The sequence below is a fragment of the Scleropages formosus genome, chromosome 13 (genome assembly GCF_900964775.1).
Source record: "Scleropages formosus chromosome 13, fSclFor1.1, whole genome shotgun sequence".
Lineage (NCBI taxonomy): Eukaryota > Metazoa > Chordata > Actinopteri > Osteoglossiformes > Osteoglossidae > Scleropages > Scleropages formosus.
Window position 1 is genome coordinate 6,446,266 of NC_041818.1, and position 15,459 is coordinate 6,461,724.

Below are 15,459 nucleotides of genomic sequence, written 5' to 3' on the forward strand. Positions count from 1 at the left end.
CCAGGTCCTGCTTTCTGGTAGGTCTGGGGTTCGAGTACCGCTTGGGGGGCCTTGTGACGGACTGGTGTCCCATCCTAGGTGTGTCCCCTCCCCCTCCAGCCTCATGCCCTGTGTTGCCAGGTTAGGTTCCAGCTCGCTGCGACCCTGCTTGGGACAAGCGGCTTGTGTTTTTGTGTGTGTGTGTGTGTGTGTGTGTGTTTGTGTGTGTGTGTGTGTTTAATGTGGTGCTCTGGTGAAATAGATGTCCTTTAACAACCTGCAATAAGGGCATTGTCAGGGTACAAGCGTTTGTGTGCTGCTTTGTAATGGGAGAGCAGGGGGAGCTGTGGTTGTCATGGTTACCAGCAGTTCGAGGGCCTGCAGGATCTCTCGCCTCGCCCATCATGCCATGCTGCCATCCTCTGCCTTAGACCCTTGCGTCATCTGCTCCGGCTTGTCTGTGAGACAGACCTGCTGGGGCACCCTCATCGACAGGTTACGGCACTGGGGTGAGCGCCTCTTCCTTCACGCAGCAGTTGTGGTTTTGTTGATGGTTTCGTCGATGGTTTCATTGATGAATTAGAAAGGATGATGGGTTGCACTGTACCAATTCTTACCGTGAGAGAAAGTGGATATTTGAATGTTACAACTCAATTAATATGCGTGACAACTTCCTATAGTGGGAGATGTTCACTTATTCCAAGTGATGGTTGAACCAGGCCCTCCGGGATTTGAACATATAAGGCAGCGACAAGTTCCTGGAGTAGTTCCTGCTTTCCGATGTGTACTGAAGACAGGGATGAGTGTTACTGCCCAGAAAACACACTTGATCCTGTTAGTATCTTGTACTTCATTGTTACACAAAGAAAAACATCCGCTCTGGTCCTCATCAACCCAGGTTTTACCGTTTAGTATTTTTTTCCCTAGGGTAGATATTACTTGACAGAAAGTGTACGTATACATGGAAAATGCTTGTCATAAACTGAAGGGTTAGTACCATGAACTTCAAACCAAACCAGATGACAAAACTTACAGTCATGATGATTTAGGAAAATTTTGCAAACATTGTGTTCGGCCCTTTAGTGTCTTCCAAAATGATTAATCATTTTATTTTAACATGATTTTCACTGATTTTCAGTAGTGAGAACTTGCGAAGAGGAAAGAGTGATATTTTCAAGATATGAAAACCAACTTCATCTTTAATCTTCACCTTTTCATGAGGCATCATGGAAGACTCAAACAATTTAAACCCTGTCTGACTATGACATGGATGTGAACAAATGTAATACCAGTGTGTCTGGATGCCATAACTTAAAATATTTTTTATAGTGAAGTGAGATTTTTAACATTTACACATTTTGTATTTATAACCCTATATTTTTTTGGGTTGCTGTAGAAAAAAATTACTAAACTTCATTATAGACATTTTAAATCCAGATGCATTATAGTAATACAGAATGAGAATTTTAATGTGATTTTAAAAAAATAAAACTTCTAAAAACAGAAGGGTCATTATATAAATACTTTGTTTTTCAAAACAGTGTTGAACAGCAGGAGCATATTTAAGGCTAAGTTAGTGACATCAGTGAAATCTAATACTGACTGGCACACGGCCGCTATCCGAGATAGTGGTAAAACATCGACTACAGCTGGCAGGACACGTGTTGCGAATGCCGGACCATCGGCGCCCTTTGACGGCAATGACCTGGGCGCCATCGGAAGGAGTTGGCAAAAGAGGCCGACCCAAAAAGACTCGGAGAAGCATCTTCGAGGAAGATTTGGCCTGGGAAGGCCTCCAACTTGCAGATGCACAAACTGTAGAAGCCAATCGAAATCATTTGAGAGTGCTTGCTGCCCATGTGCCCAGTTGCACAGACAGACCCAAGTCCATCCATAAGTGTCATCGGTAACGGACGTCATTTACCAGTGGTTGATGAGACCGACCCTAAGGGTTCAACTTAATGGAAGCTCAGCCTTGAGAGAGTAGTTGAACAGAGTAACAGTAACATGATCCAATGGGAGGCGCTGTTCTGCTTTTCAGTGATGTGTTTCTAACTGCCAGCAGTTGATACCATGATAAACGTTGTTACTGCAGGAGGGATGGGCACCTGCAATGTGATGGCGCCGGGGGCCCTCGTCCAAATGACCTCTCACCTCTTCTACAACATCAAGCGGAGCCTGAGCTACATGTTGGATGTGGTGCTGAGCGCCCCCTTGCTGCTGGCGGTGGTCCGACCGTGTTTCCTGCTGCTCGCTCACCTGCTCTGCTGCGACAACCTTCAGCTTCTGCTGTTGACGGCCGAGGCGGCGCTGTTCACCGCTCACCTGGGCATGCCCGTGGCCCAGTGCCTCGTGTTTTTGGCCGACACGCAGGTCTGCTGTATGGTGGACGTGCTCCTCAGCGCCACCCTGGCCGTCGATCGATGTGTGGCCATCAAGTGGCCCCTGCGCTACGAGCTGCTGCTGAGTGCCTGGCAACACTAGGCACGTGAGACGCCTCCCTGCGTGGTTCTCAGCAGGATGCAGGCAGACGCCCTCCGCCCTCGCTGTCACCTGCCGCTCATAGCGCTGCCCGGGTTTCCTCTGGGTGCTCTGCTCTCCACCCACAGTCCAAAGACATGCTGTTCAGGTTCCCCCATAGTGTGTGAGTGACAGAGAGAGTGTGTGTGTTCCACTGATGTATGGATGAGTGACCCAGTGTAAGCAGTGTTTCTAGCAGTGTAAGTCACCGCGGTGAATAAGGTGTGTGGGCTGATAACACTACATGGAGTTCCTGGGAAGCTGCTTTAGACAAAAGTGTCTGCTAAATCAATGTTAAAAAAAAAAAAAAAAAAAAAAAAAAAAAGCAAAGCACACTGAAAGCGATGGCCCCACCTTTGCCCACTACACACAGAGGGATCCAGCCTCCAGCTTTAAATCTTTTATTAGTCTCTTTTTTACCTTAATAGAATATGCAATCCATCAGTACAAAACATACAGTACACAACGGAGCAGAAATATAGAAACATACGGAAATATAGGGCCGGGATAAGAAGGGATTCGGTCAACGGACTGGTTCAGGTACAGGTGAGCCAAAAGGACCCGTTGCCATCACCATCACCGCGACTGAGTGGCGGTGGAAGAAAGCAACGGTCGGGAGAAGGCTGCAGCTTCGGCTGTACGTCACGTCTGCAGCGAAACACCCCGCAAGGAAAACCCACAGAAGCAGCAGCTTGACACCTCCATTTGGAGGCTCAAAGGCTGAGATGCGATGAGATGAACGAGGCTCCTCGGCTGGGAGAGCAGAAAGAGCGACGGCTGCCACTAACACCCCTATCCTGAACGCGCACGCCTTAATGAGAACGCACACCAAGTGCTGCAAAGCAGCGCGAGGAGGGCGCGTCACACACTTTCGGGGGTTTTTCCCTCGAGGCAGACCCACCGTTTGACACATGAATCCTCAGCCTTCTGCATGCATGTGTTTCTCCACGGATTCGTCTTACGCCTCCAGCTCACCTGTAAACCCAGTGTGTACAGAACCCAAGCAAAGCTCCACACACACACACACACACACACACACACACACACACACACTTGTACGGACTCCAGGGACCCCTTAAAATTGCGTTTTCAAAAAGGGCTCTATCTGGAAAATAAATTCCGTTGTCAAATTCATCTCACGACCAAGAACCTCAACAGGTGATTTTTGGTGGGTAAAGGTTAGGCTTCTTCCTTTTCACCATAGCATATCGCACGAAAAAGGTAATTATTGGTCCCAGAGTGACACCCCCCAAAGGGTGAAGAGAACACTTTGGGAGGTGTCTTAGGACACTCCATATACAGTGCCCTGGGAGGGAGCAGAATGGCTGTGCCCCGCCGTCCCCATGCCCCGCCCCCTTCTCATGCCTTTGCCCACCATTAGTACAAACTGGTCTTCTTCATGATGCGGAGAAACTCCTGCTGGCTCACCTCCCCATCCCCATCCCGGTCAGCCTCGTCGATCATCTCCTGGGTGGGGGGTGGCAGGGCACAGGGACACAAGTAGGTCAGAAATCGTCCATCAAACAACGATGTTAAAATGAGAAACAACAGTGCAGGTGGTCCGCAACTTATGACGTCTTGGACTTACAAGGGTTGTCCCACCAACCTTATTATAATATTTGAGCCCCGATGTTTGGTTGTAAGGGGGGGCACAGTGGCGCAGTGGGTTGGACCGGGTCCTGCTCTCCAGTGGGTCTGGGGTTCAAGTCCCGCTTGGGGTGCCTTGCGACGGACTGGCGTCCCGTCCCGGGTGTGTCCCCTCCCCCTCCAGCCTTACGCCCTGTGTTGCCGGTTTAGGCTCTGGCTCGCCGCGACCTCGCTTGGGACAAGCGGCTTCAGACAGTGTGCACGTGCGTGTGTGTAAGAACAAAGGGAGGTTATTTAAAGGTCTTTTTTGAGCTCTAGACAGGTATACATGTACATGGTGTGTGCTGCTGATGATGGCAGATTAGAAGAATTCTAATCTTTTCTAAATATTGTACATTGTTCTCGTTCCTCACTTACTCAGGGACTTTAATAAACACCTTTGGCACTAAAACGGTTTCTTGCGACTTACCGCTGTTCGAAGAAAAGAAGTAGACGAAGCACATTCACCCCTCACCAAGAGGCGAGGCGTGACAACAAATAATGTGAAAGTAGTGGAAAAATGCAATTTAAGGCACCTTAATTTTTTATATATCCTTAAGGTTTGTATCATATAGCATAAGGGGATTTGGGACTTATGAAAAGGTTGTCAGAACGGAACCCTGTCGTGAGTTGAGGACCACCTGCACTGGCAGTTTGATGCAAGATATTAATTAAGGCCACAAACTTCTAATCAAAAGTTTTTTTTGGGTGGACTTCATACTTCTTTGGCAATATCTCAATTTTTACCGAGTGCCATTGATACCAGAACCACACGTAGTACCTTCAGAAACGAACTTGTATGGAAGAGCAGCCACTCACTGGCCATATATTGGGATGTTCATGTACCTTTACGGTTGTACTGGGATGTTCTGCAACACTGTGTATGGTGACCTCAGAGGGCTGAGTCTTTTAGGGTGTGTGTGCGCTTGTGTGTCCGTGCGTGCCTCCTACGCCCCATCACCTGCAGCTCCTCGTCCGTCAGGTTCTCCCCCAGCTCCTTGGCCACCCTCTTCAGGTTGCGGAAGGAGATCTTTCCCGTCTCATCATCGTCAAACAGGCGGAAGGCTTTAAGAATTTCCTCCTTGGAGTCCTTCTCAGCCTGTGGAAGCACAGTCAACGACCTCCACTTTGAACAGATGGTCAACCTTGCATGACCAGGGCGATCCAAAAAAAGGGGGTGCTGCGTCTTGCGTTTCGAGCAAACGACGACAGGAGACATCGAGCCATACAAGCCACCATGAAAGCGGAGCAACTGGCTTTCTTGGTTTGTGTGCACAAATAACACCCTCCAGGAATGCATTCATTAATTTTTGTCACCCTAGAGGACATATTTTCTTAATTGTGCCTCTCTAACTAATATGCGATGCTGAGACCTAAGGCGCCAAATAAGGGACATTCTATGCTTTCGAATGATACCAGATGTCTGGGGTGGAGCTTGGACAACTTCACAGACATCCTGCAAATACATCCATAAGCCTTTTTTTTGCCGGATATTCAAGGTCTGCCTCGGGAAAATCTGACATTTCACTTGCCATTACTCACACCCTGACTAGCTGTCTTTTTCAAACTCTAATGTACCCACAGGCAAGAAGTTTCCTCGGCTAAAGGGTGGAGACTATTTATGTAGACGTGCATGAAGTAACTGTGCTCGTATGACCCATGCAATCAGTATGAATTCCCAATTCTGATACTTGTACTGTCTAATTATACAGTATATAGACACACACACAGACAAGGAGGCCTTACCATTTTCTGTGTCATGACTGTCAGGAAGTCATTGAAGTCGATCTTTCCAGTGCCCTCCTTGTCGACCTCGCCGATCATCCTTTTGATCTCCTCTTTTTTGGGCTCAAACCCCAGCGCTCTCATAGCAACCTGCCAGAGACGGAGATGGAGCCGCAAAATGCAGCGGTGTCAAACGGTGATGTAAACAGGCGTCGGGTTCCAATTTAAGGGCGTTACCTTGAGTTCTTTCACGTCGATGTACCCGGAGCCGTCTGTGTCGAAGAGCTCGAAGGCCTCCCGGATTTCCTGACGTAGCTCCTCCGTCAACTCGGGTTTGGGGCTCGCCTTTTTCCGAGGGGCCATGGCCCCCAGAGAGGGCTTCTTAGCGCTGGTGGCCTGGCAGTGACAGTCCATCATTGCAACAACAGGAAAGGTGTAAACTAAAGAACTACACGTCTCTAAGTAACACTTCATTACCTGTAAGAGCATCATAACACATCAGGAATACTGTATATGTCGTTTACTTACTCATGTGGGCACTAGAGGTATACCCCATCACATGTGAGGTATACAATGTCATATCAGCTATTAATCTACACTGCCTGGCCAAAAAAAAAAAAAAAAAAAAAGTCACCACCTGGATTTAACTAAGCAAATAGGTAAGAGCCTTCCATTGAAGAATTACTGCAGTGATTAATATGTTTCAGCTGGCAACAAGTTATTTAACCCTAACTGATGCAGTGAGTAGCTTCTCATTTCTTAAACCACAATGTGAATGTTGGAAAAGATGTTACTCTGTTTCAGAAGGGTCAAATTATTGGCTTGCATCAAGCAAAGAAAACAACTAAGGAGACCGCTGAAACTACTAAAATTGGGTTAAGAACTGTCCAACGCATTATTAAAACCTGGAAAGATAGTGGTGAACCATCATCTTCGAGGAAGAAATGTGGTTGGGGAGGAAAAAAAAAAAAAATCTTGAATGATTGTGATGGGAGATCACTTAAACATTTGGTGAAACCAAATTGTAAAAAAATAGTAGAACTCACGGCTATGTTTAATAGTGAAAGTAAGGGCATTTGCACATGCACAATCCAAAGAGAACTCAAGGGATTGGGACTAAACAGCCGTGTAACCTTAAGAAAGCCACTAATCAGTGAGGCTAATCGGGGAAAAAAAGCTTCAATTTGCTAGGGAGCATAAACATTGGACTCTGGAGCAATGGAAAAAGGTCAAGTGGTCTGATGAGTCCAGATTTACCCTGTTCCAGAGTGATGGGCGCATCAGGGTAAGAAGAGAGGCGGCTGAAGTGATGCATCCATCACGCCTAGCGCCTACCTGTGGGGGCAGTGTTATGATCCGGGGTTGCTTCAGTTGGTCAGGTCTAGGTTCAGCAATTTTATGTGCTCAAAAAATGAGGTCAGCTGACTACCTGAATATATTAAATGACCAGGTTTTTCTATCAATGGATTTTTTCTTCCCTGATGGCACGGGCATATTCCAAGAAGACAATGCCAGGATTCATCGGCCTCAAATTGTGAAAGAGTGATTCAGGGAGCATCATTTTCACACATGGATTGGCCACCACAGAGCCCAGACCTTAACCCCAAGGAGAATCTTTGGGACGTGCTGGAGATGACTTTACGCAGCGGTCCGACTCTCCCATCATCAATCAAGATCTTGGCGAGAAATTAATGCAACTCTGGATGGAAATGCATGCCATGTTGTGACATTGCATAAGCTTATCGAAACGATACCACGGCGAATGTGTGCTGTAAAAGCAAAAGGCGATCCAACAAATATTAGAGTGTGTGACTTTTTTTTGGCCAGACAGTGTATATACATAAACACACATATAATTATATATATATATAATTATATGTAAAATCTGAGCATCTATTATAATTGGAAAATATTTCTGCGCAAGTAGAATCTTAGTTAGAAATGACAGTTACAAATGACAAGAAATCAAACCATGTATATGATAAGTAAGAGAAGATAAACCCCCATCATTCATTATCAATGAGAGAATCAATGAATGAGCATCATCATCATCATCATGATGATCATGGCGAGCTGTCATGCCATGGTTCATAATGAAAAATAACAACACTGCTTACCATGTTCAGCGGCGGGTAGATATCAGGTAACAACAATGTAGCAGTGCTTAAGGTCGTAGAAACGCTTTAGACTAGTGCAGAAGCTCAGCCTAAAGGTGAAAGACTGAATTCTTTCGCCAGACAGAAACACGGCTCACACTGGGCATCACACTGCAAATAGATGCAGATTGTGACGCGCACGTTCATTGGGTGAAAAAAAAACACGTGACGTTTAATCGGCTGTTTCTATTGGCTGAAGACGAGACGTAAATATACTCTCATTTGGAAGGTGTACTTTTGATTTTCAGGCTACAGATGAAGATGAACACGTCAGCGGTGGAGAGGAATAAATCTGTTTTCAGTGTCACAATAATCTGAGATTGAGAATCGTACTTTCTACGCATTTCTCATATCATGATTTGCTTACGTGTTCTACGTTATTTCACACCTGTGTCCTGATGGTGCGCACAGGCATTCTCATGTCATGATTGGTCTATTATATTGGCACGATACGCCTCTAGGGCGTGGTTTAGGAACTTCGCGGCAGGAGCTATTTAATATCATTATTTTAATTGGTTCCCTTGGTTGTCTTGTTCCGTGTTAGCCCGATTTCATTGGACGTGTCCCTGTGGGACCCTCTCAGTAGCTTTCTGGGCTGTCCAATGGAAGTGCTCCAGACGATCAGCTGATGATGGCCCTATTATGAATATGTGGTCCAGTCGTCTGTTCACGCGCACCGCTTTACCGGGTGAGTTTTAGTCATGTTGTAGGTTGTTTAGACTAAACTAACCTGATTCTGTTTCGGAAGTTAAAGTGTTGCATATGCTAAAAAACAAGTTTTTCCTCCAAATGTTATGTTGTTCGTACGGTGCGACCGCAAAAAGTTAAGCGGGTGGTTTTCGGAGTTCCGAGTTGAGTCGCGTTGAATGAGTTCAGTTTGTGCGTTTTTGTTGTAGGCTGATCGCCACTTATCCCTCCTTATCCTCCTACGCTACGGCCTGCACGCTCCCGAGGAATGGCCACGCGCTTACGGCCGGTGAGTGGCACCTGTCCCGTGGGAACCGGAACCGGTCTGTGTTTGTGCTCGTTCCATCAGCGCGCGCGCGGCTTTTAGCGCCACACAGGATGTCGGCCAGCAGGGGGCGCAGCGGGACACGCATCTCCGGACACGTGGTTGCTGGTTCAAGCCGCCCCTCAACTGTCTCATTTCCCTTGATTGCGGTCCTGGTATTGAATTTGAATTAGAATCGGAACGAGCTTTACTGCCAAGTATGTTCACACATACAAGGAATTTGTCTTGGTGACAGAAACTTCCACAGCACAGACAGAATGACAGTGGCAAGATAGATGAGATGATAGAATATGTGAATAAATGATAAAAAAATATAAAGTACACAATAGACAAGTCACTGTACATTATGTATGTTCTATACAAATGTAGTAGTAGTAATAATAATAATAATAATAATAATAATAATAATAATAAAAAATCCTTGATAAGGGGTGGTCCCTCTCCTATTCAGGTAATAAAAATAAATAAAGTAAAAATACCAATCTGTGAAAAAGCTCAAACACTGCTAGTTAAAAGTGTCAGCCCAGCAACAAATTTACTTTTCTATTTCTCCAAAAGGACTGTCAGTTTACTGATCTACCTATGATTACAGCAGGGTAATTTTTACTGTATCAAGGTAAGTTGCCTGATCAAGGGTACTACAGGGGGAGGTAGTATTTGAAACTGTATCCTTTCAGCACAAGTTGGCAGCTCTAACCGCTATGCCACCTGCTGCCCATGTTTCCAGTGCAAATGGTACTTTACCCTCAATGAAAACCTTATTTGTTGTTAAAACTGCCTTAAAATTAGTGTTTCATTCAAGTACAGGCAGAAAGATATCGTTTTGTAATGTCATGCTTTGGGAAGCATTCCGAAACAGATGAATTCATTCAGAAGCGGTGAGCGGTCAGTCACGCGTCTGCTGGTAAGAGATGCCCCATAATGGGCTGAACATAGTAACACGTCCATAATGACGCCCTGATCACGGTGAAAAAATGTTCAAAGTGTTTCTCAAAGTCTCACCCCTTGAGCACCATTACTGTCGTGTCCCAAAGGGGAACAATTAAAACTGGAAGAGCTGCTTAAAATGACCAAACATTCTTGGTATAAATAAGTAAATGCAAGTATTAAGATTAAAAAAAACTCATTCTTTTAGTAATGAGTAGGGTGCAGGGTAGCATTGATGGTAAAAGATTAGGTGCTGAGTGACCTGTTTAACATAACAATTCCCCCCCTGATTAACTTAACCATTTCACAGAGTGAAACCTGACAAATGCACACACTCATTGTCTGAAACCACTTCTCTCATATGTGGTTGTGGTGAGCCAGAGCCTAACCTGGCAACACAGGGCGTAAGGCTGGAGGGGGAGGGGAGACACCCAGGATGGGACGCCAGTCCATCACAGGGCACCCCAAGCAGGACTTGAACCCCAGATCCACCAGAGAGCAGGATCCGGTCCAACCCACTGCACCACCGTGCCCCCACCTGACAAACAAGCAAACTTAAATTTCTCTATGGCTTATGTTGATGGCCAAATATATTTACATCTATAATGTAAATGTGTGTTTGTCTTCCTACAGAGCAGCAAGAGGTGCGCAGTGATTGGCGGCTCCGGTTTCCTCGGGAGGCACCTGGTGGAGCAGCTCGTTGCCCGGGGTTACAGCGTGTCGGTGTTTGACATGCGGCAGAGCTATGAACTGCAGGGGGTCACCTTTCATTTGGGTGACCTGTGTGATAAACAGGTGAGTGCGTTTGCTCGCCAGCATGTGCTCTGGCCGCACGATAAGGCTGATCTATTGCAAATTGATGTTGAATAAAATTGATGGTTTAAAGCATAGAAGGTGGTGCTTTCAGAAACGATCTGTTTGTAACTCGTATTGTTCATAAATCCAAAGTTGCTTTTCGCACGCGTTAAGTCAGTAAAAACTTGTGCAGATGCCACTTGGTTAGCTTGGGTTCTCTGAAAACTTCACAAAAAATTAACAAATTTTTTTTTTTAAAAAAAAAAAGAGAATCTTTTTAAAGTAAATTATTTATTATAATTTAATCACTGAAAATAAATTTTTAAAAAATTCATTCCACAACCTCCTAATCAATCCTGACTGCTTGATTCTGATTTGTCCCATAAACGTGTCCAACATTGTCAGCTTTCAGCCACTTTCGCTTTTCTTTACTATGTACACAGTCAAAAGGTCAATACACCTCCCTTGATTTATTTACAGGTCAGGTTCTGTGAAAGTCTCAGCTAAAACTAATATTTAATGTTCAAGTCAATACAGATGTGTGTGTCTCATATTTATAATACAACTTATTTTAACCTTGAACTGCATTACAACCAATTTGAAATGGCAATCAGTGGTAACTGGTAGGAATTACATTTTTATTTTCAGCCAATTGTTGACCGATTTTGTTCCATAAATATGTGCGAAGTCCAGCCTCTTATCGATCACTGACACTTAGGAATATCTAACGCGAGCTGTGAACACTGTCGAAGGGAGCTGAGTGAAGGCGATCCCGCGCTAATATCAGCTGTCGGTAGTAATTTTATAAAATGCAAAAGTTTATTTAAAAAATCCAGAAAATGTTTGCATTACAGGAAACTCAGAACTCGATTATTCCTAACGCACAGAGCCAGCGCGTAACAGCTGAGGTCAAGTGCTGGCTGCTTGGGTTCCTTCCCAGCCTGTTGCAAGCCTTCTAGAAACTTCTTCACCCAACCATCATTGAGAAAAGGCCGGAAGGCCACCGGAGTGACTGTTCACGTTTTCAGGGTTATTGCTGCCGTATGTCGGAAGCACGTGTGCGCAATGCATGCTGAGACTTCCACTTGCGTGTCTCCCGCACACCTTGAAGGTGATGAACAGAGGGAGCCAAGCGGGGCAATAAATATGTAACAGGAATACTGTATATATGCATAATATACAATGCAGTTGATTTGAGGGGGTAAAAAAAGCATGTGTGTATGTGTTGTTCCCTAGGCACTGCTGTCAGCCCTGCAAGGAGTGTCGCTGGTGTTCCACTGTGCCTCCCCTGCTCCGGCCAGCGATGACCGCGCCCTCTTCCAGAGGGTCAACGTGGACGGCACACGCACTGTGCTGCAGGCCTGTAGGGAGGCAGGGGTGCAGGTAGGGGGCGACAACGAGGCCATATTGGAAAGATGAGCCTCGGTGTTCATAAACGGCAAGTGAGGGTGTGGAACAAAGACTTTGTCTTTTGGCAGTGGAGGGGAGCCAAGCTAGTCCAGTGTTTCCAGTGTATCCCTGGTGCTCACACTGTGTCTCCGACTCGCCTAGAAACTGGTTCTGACCAGCAGTGCCAGCGTGGTGTTTGAGGGCAGAGACATCAAGGATGGGAAGGAGGATCTGCCTTACGCCAAAAAGCCTATTGATTGCTACACGGAGACCAAGATTCAGCAGGAGAAGGTATGGATCTCGGTCAGGCTGCTCAAGCTCACCCCTCGGCCATGGGCAAACCTCCTCTGCTCCTCTTATTGACTTGATTGAGGGAGCAACCGTCAACATGTGTAGTTGGTGAAGTAGTTCTGCTTCCAGGCAGAGGTTCCTCTTCCTGTTTATCCAGCTGACAAAGGGGGCTCGCTCACCTCTGGGTGTGTTTCCTGGGGCTATTCCAGAAATTTGTGCTCTTTTGTTCAGTTGGTGCTGGACGCCTGCGACAAAGAGAAGGGCTTTCTCACGGTGGCCATCCGACCGCATGGCATCTTCGGCCCACGGGACCCCCAGCTGGTCCCCACCCTGGTGGAGATGGCGCGCGGAGGGAAGATGAAGTTTATTATCGGGTTGGTTCGCCTCCATTCCCGCTGCCCCTCTGCGTGCGCCATGCAGTCGGTCACACCCACACACTTTATTAATAATTTGTTTGAATGAATGGATTTTGTAACCCTGCTGGTCAATGTGTGGCTGCAGGGATGGGAGCAACCTAGTGGACTTCACTTTTGTGGAGAACGTTGTCCACGGCCACATTCTGGCTGCCGAGCTCTTGCGTCCGGAGTCTCCCCTCTGTGGGCAGGTAGGGGGCGCCGTCGAAGAACAGCCGCGCGCGCTTGACGTGCGAACGGCTCGGTGCGGCCGTTCCCACCTCTCCTTCTCCGTTCCTCCAGGCGTACCACATCACCAATGACGAGCCCGTGCGCTTCTGGGACTTCATGTCCCAGGTGCTGGTGGGTCTGGGCTACGACGCCCCCCGCTACCACCTGCCCTACTGGCTGGTCTACGGCCTGGCTCTGCTGCTCTGGCTGCTGGCCCTGCTGCTGCGGCCCGTCCTGCGGCTCCAGCCCACCTTCACGCCCATGCGGGTGGCGCTCGCCGGGACCCACCACTACTACAGCTGCTCCCGCGCCAAGCGGGACATGGGCTACAAGCCGCTAGTGGGCCTGCAGGAGGCCATCGTGCGCACGGTGGAGAGCTACCCCCACCTTCGCCGGGGGGCCTGACCGCTCGGCACGCTGATCAAGGCTCCAGCAGTCTGCGTCCGACCCAACGAACGGTTACGTGAACCATCACTTCATATTGAATTGTCTGGATGGATGTGCTATACATATGTGCGAGATGCGATCCTGCTCACCTTAGGCTGAGAATCTGATTAAATAGAAATGACCAACTGCCCCCTTGTTTCCCCTTTCATTGAACGCTTTGTCAAAATCCAACTGTCGGTCCCATGGCCTTTCGGTGATGTCAGTTTCTACATTGCTGGTCTCGATGCTTTTCCAGCAGGGCTGTAGCAATGCCTTAGGATTCATGGTGAGTAAAAATTATGACCTGCTGTATTCAACAGAAGGGGGGTGTGGTGGTGCAGTGGATTGGACCGGGTTCTGCTATCCGGTGGGTCTGGGGTTCGAGTCCTGCTTGGGGTGCCTTGCGATGGCCTGGCATCCCATCCTGGGTGTGTCCCCTCCCCCTTCAGCCCTCTGTTGCTGGGTTAGGCTCCAGCTCCCCACGACCCCACTTGGGGCAAGCTGTCTGTCTTCAACAGATGAACACAGACATTGGGAGGGCCGTGTCCACTCTGCCCCCACATTGCGCTTATTTCACACAGCAGAGTCCTGATAATTCTGTTATTTGTACTGCAGGTCTTGGGTGGGGTTTTTTTTTTTTTTTTTTTTTTTTTTTTTTTTTTTTTTAAAACCCCATATTTCAAACATCTTACTCCATATGGAGAATTTGTGTACTTTTTTCAATCTAAAGAGTAGTTGTCAAATTTTGTTAGTTGCGTGCTGTAATTTAGTTTCATCTCAGATTTTATTTTTAAAAACCATTACAATAATGATTACTGCCTCATAGCTTTTTATTTCATTACTCAGCCAGTCTAACATTTTGAAATACATCTCATATTACTTCTTGTTATCCAGCCCATGGCTGTTTCTATAGATAATCCAAACTGTTCTCTATGATCATTTTGTTGCCCTGGTTACTAATGGATTTCGCAACAGTTTGGAAAAACACTGATTTTTATTAGTCAGTTAATTCTGTACAGTGAAGTGGTGCATAAATACGTGCAGGCTTAAGTTAAAATTCTTTAACAGTTTTTCAGGCTTTGATTTTTCAACCATCTCCCTTTTTAAGTTGCCCACCCAAAATATTAGAGATGAGGAAAAAAACTCACAACTTCACTTCTGCTGAGAATGATGGTGGAACCTGCTGTTCTCACTGTCACTAACTGGGTTTTGTGCCCCAAGCAGAAAAGAAAATTGTTTTTATCTTTACGGACCTCCTCTGCTCGCCTGGTCTTGTTAGCGCGACGATGAAAATTCAACTACAGGTCTCTTCCAAACCAGTTCGCCGAGTCTAGCGTGAAGGTTGCCGGCTCATCTGGGCAGGATTTCAATATGTGGCGAAGAACTGCAGCCTATTTCACGTGGAAAATGCCGAGAGCTGTTCGCGCCGCTTCTTTGGTTGTGCCTTTTTGTAGAAAGCGGTTTCAGATGGGGCCAAAAGGTAGGTGGGTGTGTGTGTGTGTGTGTGTGTGTGTGTGTGTGTGTGTGTGTGTGTGTGAGAGATGGTACATGACCCTGATGGAACCCAGGTACCATACCCCACAGTCAGCGACAGCTTGTTGCTCTTCTCCCCCCCACCCCGTGTTATTGCTCTGTTAATGTTCCATCAACCTGGTCGTTCACTTCAGCTGCTCCTGCCTCTTAACCGCGTTAACCCTTCCTCTGCCCCATGACACCCTGCTCATGTCATCGGAATGAGCGATGAAGACGCACGTGAAATTGCTCCGTCGTCGTAGCGGCACGGCTCATGATTAATGGCTGCCTTTGAGGTGATGCTTGGTCTCAGGGAGTTTTTGTCATTCCGTCCCCTGGTGTGGTGCTGGGGGTGTGGGTGCTCTGCGGGATGCCAGGAATTCCCTCGAACAATACGCAGAGGCGGATTGCGGCACGTTGACGGAAGCAGTCATACTGGTTTTGTCCTGGATCCAGCGGGGTGCAAGAGAGGTACGAG

General features: G+C 46.9%; 2 protein-coding genes across 2 annotated transcripts; one reads left to right on the plus strand and one right to left on the minus strand.

Moving 5' to 3' along the window:
- Positions 1-2,887: 2,887 nt before the first annotated feature.
- cetn2 (centrin, EF-hand protein, 2) lies at positions 2,888-8,144 on the minus strand. Its single transcript, XM_018737049.2, has 5 exons — positions 7,968-8,144; positions 6,088-6,246; positions 5,872-6,000; positions 5,087-5,224; positions 2,888-3,966 (listed from the first exon to the last, which is right to left on the minus strand). Exons 1-5 carry the CDS (start codon positions 7,968-7,970, stop codon positions 3,877-3,879), a joined length of 519 nt encoding a protein of 172 aa, XP_018592565.1. The 5' UTR covers positions 7,971-8,144; the 3' UTR covers positions 2,888-3,876.
- Positions 8,145-8,605: 461 nt separating this feature from the next.
- On the plus strand, positions 8,606-13,642 carry nsdhl (NAD(P) dependent 3-beta-hydroxysteroid dehydrogenase NSDHL). Its single transcript, XM_018737215.2, has 8 exons — positions 8,606-8,694; positions 8,903-8,982; positions 10,579-10,740; positions 11,977-12,123; positions 12,292-12,420; positions 12,652-12,794; positions 12,922-13,024; positions 13,116-13,642. The coding sequence occupies exons 2-8, from the start codon at positions 8,962-8,964 to the stop codon at positions 13,446-13,448; spliced, it is 1,038 nt and encodes a 345-aa protein (XP_018592731.1). The 5' UTR covers positions 8,606-8,694; positions 8,903-8,961; the 3' UTR covers positions 13,449-13,642.
- Positions 13,643-15,459: the final 1,817 nt, after the last annotated feature.

Coding starts and splice junctions, on each gene's coding strand:
- cetn2 (XM_018737049.2), bottom strand. Junction 6,001..6,087: donor TCGACGTGAAAGAACTCAAG/GTAACGCCCTTA, acceptor CGTCTCTGGCAG/GTTGCTATGAGAGCGCTGGG. Junction 5,225..5,871: donor CAGTCATGACACAGAAAATG/GTAAGGCCTCCT, acceptor GTGCTTCCACAG/GCTGAGAAGGACTCCAAGGA.
- nsdhl (XM_018737215.2), top strand. CDS start 8,962: ATGGCCACGCGCTTACGGCCG. Junction 8,983..10,578: donor TGGCCACGCGCTTACGGCCG/GTGAGTGGCACC, acceptor GTCTTCCTACAG/AGCAGCAAGAGGTGCGCAGT. Junction 10,741..11,976: donor GTGACCTGTGTGATAAACAG/GTGAGTGCGTTT, acceptor GTTGTTCCCTAG/GCACTGCTGTCAGCCCTGCA.